The sequence below is a fragment of the Poecilia reticulata genome, chromosome 10 (assembly GCF_904066995.2).
Source record: "Poecilia reticulata chromosome 10, P_reticulata-male-v2, whole genome shotgun sequence".
Classification (NCBI taxonomy): Eukaryota; Metazoa; Chordata; class Actinopteri; order Cyprinodontiformes; family Poeciliidae; genus Poecilia; species Poecilia reticulata.
Genome location: NC_088839.1, coordinates 21798967 through 21809573, shown reverse-complemented (window position 1 = coordinate 21809573; position 10607 = coordinate 21798967). Strand labels below are relative to the sequence as shown.

Genomic DNA, 10607 nt, shown 5'->3' with positions numbered 1-10607 from the left:
AAAAAAGGGAACATTGATTTTCACAAAAAATAAATATATATATATATATATATATATATATATATATATATATATATATATATATATATATATACTGCTAAAAAAAAATAAAGGGAACACTTTAACATTTAAGTGAACACTGAAGTGTTCCCTTTATTTTTTTGAGCAGTATATATAAACACAACAACCTATTGAATGCATTACAAAACCAAAAACAGCAAGGCCTCCAAATAAAACATAAAAAAGCACAAATTTCTCAAATTGTACTGGTGTGTGAAATATGGAAAGAAAAGTGCAAAGCCTCTTTGTATGTCAAAACTGAAAGATGTCTCATCCAGCTAAACTCTGCACAACATCTTTTAACAATGTTCTAAGGTGCTTCATCTTATGGACACATCAGTGTTACAAGATGTGTCCAGACATTTTTGTAGCAATTAAGCCTAAAAACACAATGAAAGTGATTTCTGTTCTACTGACAAACTGGATGGAAGGGATGAAGCTTTGTGCACGTTGGGTTTTGGGCCCAGAGCAAAATGCATCATTCTTGAAGGCTCCCTGTGATGACATGTGTTAAGAAATCACATCATATCTGAATCATACCAACCACAACTTCTCAAACATGAGGTTGTCTGATAGAAACTGTGGTGTCTTTTATTAATTGCATCAATAATAGTTTAAAATATGACGTTTCCACTAGTCTCATCATTTAGGATTAATGCCTCTGTTATGCTAATGTTTTATTTTCCTGTGCATGTTGTGAAATAAGATGTGAAGCGATTGGAACAAATTATTATTTCTTTACGTTTATTGATGAAAGATGACAGATGTTTTCTTATGCACGTTTTCAAGATAGCTGGGTTTTTTTTAAGATAAATTACATTTGTACAAAGCTCAAAGTTCTTATTGTCATGACACATTAAGGAAAATCCCATGTGTCACAGTTATGAAGAATTACTTCAGTTCATTACACATGCGGTATTTTTGAAAGAAAGACAACACGCGAAGAACGTGTTCCACAATCTGTGGAATTGTTTTGTTAAAGGAAAATTGTAGAAATTCAGTCTGCATCCAGGCAGCCCTGTACAAAGTGAAAAGTCTTTCATAAAAATGCTATTTTTGTCAGTGGAAAAGTGAAGTTGAAGAGTAGGTCTTTTCACTAACTTAATCACATTGTGGCACCAACGACTGAGCCTCCTTGAAGATGACTCAACTTTGCATAACATTTCAACTTAGTCACCCTCGTGTTGCTCTGATATATAACACCAAAGTCGACATCATGGAAAGTCGAATGAGAATGTTGCTCAAACATTTCACACATATTTGGAGAAACTCAGCTCATTTTGTGAGGTTGCAGGCATGACAGTGGCAGGAGTCTTCATACAGATAACAAAAGAGAAAAACAAGGTTGCAAAGTGTTTTGGGGCCTTATGACTGCCTATAAGAGGCTGCATAGTAAGTTAATATATATTTGAGAAATTATCTTTTAGACAAACTGTTAATTTTTTCTTGCTTGCTTTAGAGCATTTTGGTTTACACTGAAAGTGAAGAAAAGATGAGATGAAAAAAATCTAAATGCCATGCGACCATAAACTGAGCTTTTGAGCTTTTTATAACTATGTCTGACATAAAACCACAATGAGAATCTACCTTGAAATGACAGCAGCTTACTGATGTTTTTTTGTTTAGTGCTTTTGTGTCTGAGAGAGGTCTCACCTTATTTCCATTGTGGTAGAAAAGGAAAAGGGCAACAAGATTGTTCTAAATTTCAGCCAATCAAGGTTCCCTAAAACTGGCTCCTCCCAGTTTATATGGTCACATTTAGTTGAATCATAGCTAATAAAGTCACAGAATCACATCAATCTTCTGTTGGATCACCAGAAAACAATGCTTTTCATTTATTTACTCCTGATGCTCAAAGATGGTTGTAAGTTAACTCCTCAGATTTAATCCACATCTGCAATTTCTGTTGTTACTTTATGATTATCTATCTGTGATGTGTAAAATTTATGTTTTCTTTAATGATTGCTCAGGTTGTCAAGAATACCCAACCACTGACACAAAGACTGTTTATGCAGGAGAATATGTGAGGATGACATGCGCACGCAGGAATGCTGGAGATATACTTTGGATCAGGATCAAGTCTGGAAATACCCCTGAAATCTTAAACGAACCTCGTAACATATATTCTCATATTAAAGTTGGGCCAGTTGTTGGATTTCATGTGTTGCAGATCACAAAAGTGAGGCTAAGTGATTCTGGATTTTATTTCTGTCTTAGAGTCTATAAAGGAAACAGGACATTTATGAACATAACATCCCTGACAGTTATAGGTAAGTCAATAGAAAAACATTATAAAATGTTTATTAATTTATTTATTTTAGAATCAACTGAAGTTCTTCTTTGTAAATGTTTTTAGGCTTTTCTAATGTTTCTAAAAATATATATTTTATTTCTGTGAATCTAGAATCTGCTGTCACCACAGTCCCCACATCTGTTCCAGCTCATCTCCATGACTCAGTGACTCTCCATTGTTCAGCCCTCCGTGACTCTCAAAATAATTCATGTCCTGAAGATGAAAATCTGCTCTGTTTTAGAGCCGATTCAATTCAGACTTTTCCAGGTTTCAACTCCACTGACAATGCTGAGGAAAGTGGATTCAAATTTTACTCTGAAGGATGTCTCTACAGCCATTTCAGGAACTTCAGCTTGTCTGATGCTCAGATGTATCACTGTGCTGTGACAAAGGATGACAAGAACACATCTATAGAAAAACCAAAGACTATCACTGAAGGTAATTATTTTTCATAACACTGAAAGTGAAATATTAAATGACTCTTTGATTACAGAACGTCTTTTATTTCATGTCAGCAGAAAACAAAGGAGATTCAAGAAATTACTATACAGTTGCCTGTCTACTGAGTGCTGCTTTGGCTTTCTGTCTGGCTATTATAGCCTTCCTCATATACTTAGTCATAGAAATTAATAAACAGTTAAAAGGTTCTCGCAATGGTAAGTTGTCACTCAGATGCCGATGTATAAAAAATGAGCTGGAAAACTTGACACAACGTTTTACATGGTTGTTTTTTTTATTTTTCAACTTAGACACAGTTGCGCTGCAAGTGCATGAACCAATCAAAGGAAACCCAGAAAGTCAGAAGGTAATAATAAATAAGAATATAATTTGATAATAAGATGCAAAATTATGTGTTTTATTTATGTTTTCTTCTGTGTCCTCAGTCACATGAGGATTTGGTTTATTCATCAGTTTCCACAAAAAGAAAAGCCAGCAAAAAAAGAACAGGGGCCACAGCATCTGAAGAGCAAGATGTCATCTACACAGAAGTTAATGTTCTTGGGGTGTGAAAAGTCTAAGCTAATTTATACGTTTCTGATTGTTATCTAAAGACTAATTTTAAAATGCACTTTATTTTTTTGCAAAAATGTATATTTTGTATGTCTGTACTGTTATCCTGCCCTCATTTGCTTAAAAGAAAAATATGTCTGTATTTGTATAAGCTCTTAGTAAACAAAATACATAAAAGTAATCATCATTTGTCTGTTTTTATTATTTATATAATTTCTTTATGCTTAAGTGTAATTTTGAAGCATTGTTCTAGAAAGTATTACAGCACCATTAAAGTGCAAGTCCTTACTTTACATATACTGTTTCAAAACTTAAAATTTATTTAATTTTACCCATTGTGTTGCTTGTTTGCTTAGTATGTCCTGTTAGATGATTGAATTTCAGTCAGGCTTTAGTTATATACATTTTCATGGTTACTTAAAAGTCTGAAAGCTGCCCTGGTCCAGGCACAGTAAAACAAATCAAATAAAAATACTCAACTAATATGCTTAAAAGACTATTTCAGTATTAATCCACTGTGGTTTCCTTTTCCCTAAGTTTTTACTATAGCATAGAAAATCATCCTTACTTTTAACTCTATGCACAAGTCTATTGCAGGTTTAAATGCAAGTCTGAAAACTTAAATTGTGTTCTTTTACAAAAAAAAAAAAACAGGCCACGTTATTCAAGTTTACAAGGATGAGAATCTGGATAACTGAGTGCTCAGTTTTATTAGGGAGGCTTGAGGCTTTTTTATAAAACACGGCAAGCCAGGGATCAGATGCTTTCAGAGTGGTTTCTGAAAATACCAAGGCAGCATGAGGGATTGAGGTAGAACAGTCACTGGCAAAAGCCTCACCTGTCAGAAATCTCAAGAGCTCTGTGACAGACAGCCAATGAAAGGCTGAGAAGACTTTGAAGTTTTGTGGGTTTATGCAGGAAGCAGCTGTAACACAGTGACAGGTGTGAGAGGTGTAGAATAAGATATATACATATCTGACATAGAATTTTATGCTTATTCTTGTCTTTTGCTTTACACAACAATGACAGTGAGAGTGTTGCAATAGTATAGAAGTATTTCCATGGCCAAAAAATAAATCAAAACTGCTTAGTCAAAGTAAATAATAATAAATTTGCTATAAGATTGTATTTTATCTATTTACAAACTTTATAAATACTTGTACCGTATCTGTATAGAGAGGTGTATTAATACCCTCCTCTCCAACCCAACCACAGGCTGAATCATGAAAACTATTGACATCATTTTATGAAGTTTGTACCAGACAGTGCCTCTGCATAACAATCAATCCTAAAACATTAACCAGAGTGGAATGCCACCATTTACTCATTGAATAATGTGTACTTTTGATTCTGCATGGGTTTGTTTATGTATGTTTTTAAGCAACAGTGGTGCAATGCTAATCATGTTTCAGACTTATTCAATCAACAAAGAAGCCCAAGATCTCACAAGATTGATTGGAGATATATGAGTGGCCACGCCTTAACACAGTGGTTTTGCAGCTGCATGACAGTCACATGAAAGAGGTTTTGACTGGAGGGGAGAAATAATGAAACACAGGATAGTGGGCAAAGGAGAATTGATATTACCAACTAGGTAATGCTGGTAGCTTCATGTTTGTTGAATTGCTTTCCAAACTGTCTGTGTATTTTCCAGGAAATACTTTGAAGACATCACACTACACCATTCATACGTTGTTTTATACATAGTTTAACACACGTTTTTGTCTGTAGTGCTAGACTTTTACATTTACTTTGGCTTTGTTGACCCAGAATGCCCTGTAGTATAGTTTGCTTCCTGCTTTTGTAGCGATCTCTGGCCCACTTGGTACCCGCATTCACATTCCAACTAATATGAGTTCACTTCGACCAAACTGAGACCTAGGTTTTTATGTGGACATGAGTTCACTTTTTTGGTCCACATTGGAATTTGATAGCGCATTCACTCCTCCCCAAATGAACCAGACTTTCTAGACAAATTGGTTAAAGTGGACAGTGGAGAAGTCCTCTTTTTATTGCGCTTTTAGAAACTAAGAAATTAACATTAAACCTGTATTTGAGATCAAAGTCTTCATTTGGAAAGTATAGAGCTACGAGTTTTTAATGTACAACTGAGGTTGGTCATTAAGAGCTTTATACAAGAATAGAGCTAATAGCTTCTGAAACTAGTTAAATTTGATTAATTAGATTAATCAAATTTAATTGCAGCTATATTTGATTAACAGCAATCAAATTATAACTGCACATTTTTTAATTACAGTTAAAATGTGTTACTGCAATCAAAGATCACTGATGTTGTGTTGGAGTTAGATAGTAGGTAAAAGTTAGGGAAAGAGGAACTAAAAAGGAGACCAGAGATGACCAACGTCTCAGAGTTTGCTGATTTGGAAATAGATTGTTGAGCAACTCCTCAAATCAGACTTCTCTCATCATCTGGGTTCCAGACCCCAAAAGCTAAGACAGAGACAAAGATGAGTAACTGGGGACTTCCTTTTGTGCAGTCAGCTTGCCTACATCTCAGCGAGACAGAAAGGCCTTGAAACAAGGTGAAAGGGGCTCAGGAGCTATATTTAGCATACAGAAAACTCTAAAAGATGTTGTGGACATTCAATTAATCCGTCACCTCAAAGTTTTTTGATGGTCGTAAAATAGCTATGATGCTTGACTCTGGGGAGTAAATGGTGGAACACGTTTTATAAGATGCCTTAGCCAAACATTATATATAAAACAACACCCCTGGGACTCGGATGAGACACTAAAATCAACCTGAGTCAGTAACAAGTGCACGTTGTAACAAAGAGGAAGAGCGCCCATTAACAGGTGTGCTCTGTGAAATTAGTTGGCTTAAGGCACGAGCCTGCAGCAACAACAAGCTCCTCCCAGTCTGATAAAATAGTGTCGTCTGTACAACTGCAAGAGAGAGGATGAAGATGTTGGTGCTATTAGTTGTACTGCTTTTTCTACAGCGGACATGTGAGTGCTTTCAATTTTGTTGCAAGATTTTGCTATAACATAAAGATCGCTTATTTTAATATGTCTTCTTTTTCTTCAGATTGTTTCATTCCAGTGATGCAAGTTCAGCTTGGTGAACCTGCGGCTTTTCAATGTGTTTTGCCAAAGCTCAAGTTTATCCAAAAAGACATCTACTGGTACAAGCAGAGTCCAGGAGATACTTTGAGGCTGCTTCTTAAACTGACCATGAAACACCAACAACCAACAATCTCCAAGTTTGGAAAGCAGTTTTCTGGCATAACATGGAGAATTAATAATGATGATAAAACTGCCATGCTGACCATTTTGAGGACAACAAAAAAAGATCTTGGAACATATCACTGTGCAATAAAATCTTCAGCTGTGGATTTTGAATGGAGTGCAACAAATTTGATATTGAAAGGTAAAACAAAATCCAACATATTTTAATAGAGGTATGCAATTAGCTTTACTACAGGACAAAATAACATTTTTAAAAAGAAGTCTTACCAAGCTTCCTTATTTTGCATCTCAGATCAAATTTAGTTGTCATGTTTGTTTTTTGTCCTCATACATGAGGACCAACAGAAAAATCTAAAATGCCAAAGTAAAAGAGACATTTCAAATTGCTCGCTGTAAAATTGACTCATTCCAAAATTGTGAGCAACATAGAGTGGATTCCTTTAAGATATGTTTCAAAACACTTTTAAACTGTGGTCTGTGGTCTTATTTGATTTACAAATTTGTATTTTGCAGGAAATGCTGCAAGGACTGTAAAATATACTGATGTTCAAAGGCCAACAGTATCAAATCCAGAGAATCCAGGAGATTCAGTGACAATGCAATGTTCACTTCTCTCAGATACTAAAAACAGGATATGTCCAGGAGATATCAACATGCTCTGGTTCAGTGCAAAAATCAACTGTACTAATGAAAACAAATGTGGAGATGTGAAGAGGTGTGATTCTCTAATGAATTGTTTTCATCACTTTATGAGACATATCATGTCCTCAGATGCTGCACCATTTTACTGTGGAGAGACACATTTTGGTAATGGAACCAAACTGGAAACTGGTATGTTTTTTTTTTGTTTTTTTTCCGTCTTTAAAAGAGAGTTATATACACTTTGAGTCAATGAAATTACGACACATGAGTTTGATTTACTTTCATTTGGTTTGTAGAAAAAGGGTTATCACTTGAAGTCATTCTCCTTTTGATTGCTGTGACTTCCCTAATCACTTCTGTGATTGTAAACATTGCATTTCTCTGTGACCGATCTTCCAGGGCAATGTGCAAACAATTTACAGGTAAGTGTTGTTTCTTACATAAAAATGTTAAATATTGTAGTTTTTTCATCTATCCATCTGTAATGTTAATATTTCTATTCCACTCCAGGAACAGAAAACACCTCTTTACCAACAAGACGTAATACGATCAAGCAAAATGCAGACAGAGTAAGTATTGATACGATAAAATGAAAAATTATTTGTTTTACAAAGTGGATACTCAAGATTTAAATAAAACGTCTTTATAAAAAGGATCTTTTAATGAGCCATTTGTTTGCTACACAGGTCGAGGATGAAAATAATGGCAACTATGCTGCGTTAAATTTTTCAGAGAGCAAAGAGAGGAAAACGGGGAGGAAAGCTATGGAGATGAACATAGAAGAAAGTGTGTACTCCCAGATCAAATTCTGAATATGAATACTTCTCCATGGGTCTCCCCGAGCAAGGGTTTGTGTATGTTGTACTGAAATAAATATAAAAATATGTTTTTAAAAAAGCCCCATTCCCTTCAAATGTAGGGATATTCAATAAATATTGTTGCGCATATTTATTTTGTGCATCAACTTGTATGTAAGCTTGAATTCGAGGCCGACGGTAGCGGTAGTAGTTTGTCTCATCACTGCTGTTGTCAGTTTAAACCCTCACCCCAAATGTCCATTATAGGACATGTATTAGATTCAAATGAAATAAGAAACTGGTGAAAACCAGATCCACTTATATTAATAGCCTTAGTCTAGGATGAAACAAATAAATATTAATTTTAATGTATATTGTCAAAAAAAAGTAATGTCAAATATTCAATAATCAATAAAAATGTGTTATTGGAATTGCAGTAATCAAGTTTTTCTTGTAAATGCTGACCATCTGTTTGCATCTATTCACTGTTATTTGGAGGATTTGTCTTTTATTCTGACCTTGGACTCCTTGATGTTGAAAGACCTTCTTAATGTACCTTCTCACATTCTTTATCAGATTTATGTTAGAGGTCAGTCTACAGTGTTAGTATTACTTCCAGACAAAAGAAATTAAGAGATTCCTTTGAACCTATATCTGCCAGTGTTTTGGACAGTTTTAGACTTAACTGTACATTTTTCATTTTTGAAGATGTGTTTACATAAAAATTTTAATTAGTAAAGTTCATAGCATGCTGGCAGATTTTAACCATACTACATTATTTTGCTAAAGACATTTTTGAAGTTCAAGCTGTGTTCTCAATTAATTTTTTTCTTCTTTTTTTTGAATCAAGAAATATTCAATCCATTTTACGCATTCTTATTAGGTTTGTTTATCAGATTAAATAAAGGCTAACCTTTTTAAAATAATCTTTAAGCAGACATTAAACTGTTTTAGTCCACACCTGTATTGCTTTTTTATTAGTCTGATAAAATATTGTAATCATGATTTTCTTTTTGTTTTTGCTTGCTATGCAGAAACTCTTTGTGATAGAAATAAAGGTTTGAAAACATTGGTGCGTCTTCCTTTTCTACCACAGAAATTCTTTGGTGAAATTGGTTTCACCAAAGAAATAGACACCTTATCTCATAATAATAATGAGATAAGATGTCATAATTATGAGAAAAGATTTCAGTTACAAAAAATGATCTTGTAATGACAAGATTTATAATAAGCTTTAACTCGTATTAATGAAATAGCTGGAAAGGTGACGAATCGAGAAACAGCCATCTCAACATGTAGCTGCCACTGCTTCGTAAAGGCAGCTTCTGATACCAGAGAGTAACAGAGTTTCTACAAACAGATTCAAATCAGCTGCAACGACTACTGTCTTTTTTAGGGGGGGAGAGCCATCGCTGAGATTTAGCAAAGAATTTGTCAGAATTTTTAGACATTTGTTAGTCAATAATTACTTTAAAATTAGAATGTTTGTGCTGGCTATAAATAAATAATGGATCTATAAAGTAAGGTGACAGCATTTACTTGAGATGGAAACAACGTCCTAACTAGCACTGTGTGTTTGCATGTTGTGGTGTGTGATACAAGCCATTCCACGAATAGTTGGTTTACAAGGGCATTGATGGTTAATGTAACTTTTTACTCTCAGAAAATGAATATCAATTAGGCCTACTTCATAAACATGCCGGTACACCTGGTACTCTCTGTGCCAGAGGGTGACAGAGTAGGCCAGATGTTCACAGTTTCAGGCCTTCTTACTCTTGAGCTACAGAGTTTAGTTTCTGACTGTCTCCTTCCTTTCCTCTATTTTTGATGGAGAGAATCTCCAGTATTAAATACGCAAACAGTTACTTTGGCTGCAATCCTTTCATTATTTACAAACCAGCCACAGAAATTATTGTTCCTTGAATCTGACGGAAGCCTTTGGGGTTTGACTTTTAAAAAGTTAAAATTTTTTAAAGAAGGTGCAAACTTGATAGCATGCCTTACACACGCAAACCTTGTAACGCCACAATATGCAATAATGTAATAAAATCTGACTTCAAAATGTAATAAAATCACTTTTTCAAAATGTAAGACAATCCTTGAACACATTTGGTAGTTGCTGCTGCATTATGTGATGACATTAATACTTTTTGTGCTGATTATTACAAAATTCTTTCTTAAAGCAGTTTTATTTTGAAGCCAGATGTTAATATATTAAAGCAAACAAAAATGAAACAAAGACAACCCTCTATTTGGTAGAACCATTGACACAATCAGTGACATCATACAGCCATATAAGCAGAAAATGCTAAGCTGGTCCCTTCCAGATGCTACAGCTTAGGCTGTAGCATCTAAAAGGGACAAACAACGGTAAGTAAAAACAAAAAAATATTATTTACAAAATTGTACATTGAAACATTCATATTCATCCAGTGGTCCAGAAGTGCTAGCTTCTAAAACGTATGCATATGAGGACTGTAACATAATGCTACCACAAACAAAACCATAAACAAGTGAGTGAAGCAAAGCTGCAACAGCAATGTTTAATTTCAAGCATTATGACCAACTATAAAAATATTGGATAAATAAGAAAT

The 10607-nt window shown here is 34.5% G+C and overlaps 1 protein-coding gene and 1 long non-coding RNA gene across 3 annotated transcripts; both read left to right on the top strand.

Annotated features, from left to right (window-relative positions):
- Nucleotides 1-247: 247 nt before the first annotated feature.
- LOC108166644 (uncharacterized) lies at nucleotides 248-3545 on the top strand. Of its 2 annotated transcripts, none has more exons than XR_014089386.1 (6): nucleotides 248-1924; nucleotides 2031-2330; nucleotides 2465-2791; nucleotides 2869-3009; nucleotides 3103-3158; nucleotides 3238-3545. It is a non-coding gene; the product is annotated as an uncharacterized LOC108166644 (long non-coding RNA). The 2 variants fall into 2 exon arrangements; XR_014089385.1 differs by having other exon boundaries at nucleotides 259-1924; nucleotides 2872-3009.
- A 2081-nt stretch (nucleotides 3546-5626) lies between these two features.
- LOC103471756 (uncharacterized) lies at nucleotides 5627-7817 on the top strand. The gene is made up of 4 exons (XM_081612032.1): nucleotides 5627-6776; nucleotides 7346-7381; nucleotides 7513-7638; nucleotides 7727-7817. The coding sequence occupies exons 1-4, from the start codon at nucleotides 6395-6397 to the stop codon at nucleotides 7807-7809; spliced, it is 627 nt and encodes a 208-aa protein (XP_081468158.1). The 5' UTR covers nucleotides 5627-6394; the 3' UTR covers nucleotides 7810-7817.
- The last annotated feature ends 2790 nt before the right edge of the window (nucleotides 7818-10607 follow it).

Bases quoted from the DNA above. Each gene is read 5' to 3' on its own strand.
- LOC103471756 (XM_081612032.1), top strand. From the start codon at position 6,395: ATGTCTTCTTTTTCTTCAGATTGTTTCATTCCAGTGATGCAAGTTCAG. The intron at 6,777-7,345 runs TTTAATAGAGGT...TCATGTCCTCAG, and splicing joins TAAAACAAAATCCAACATAT to ATGCTGCACCATTTTACTGT. The intron at 7,639-7,726 runs GTAAGTGTTGTT...ATTCCACTCCAG, and splicing joins AATGTGCAAACAATTTACAG to GAACAGAAAACACCTCTTTA.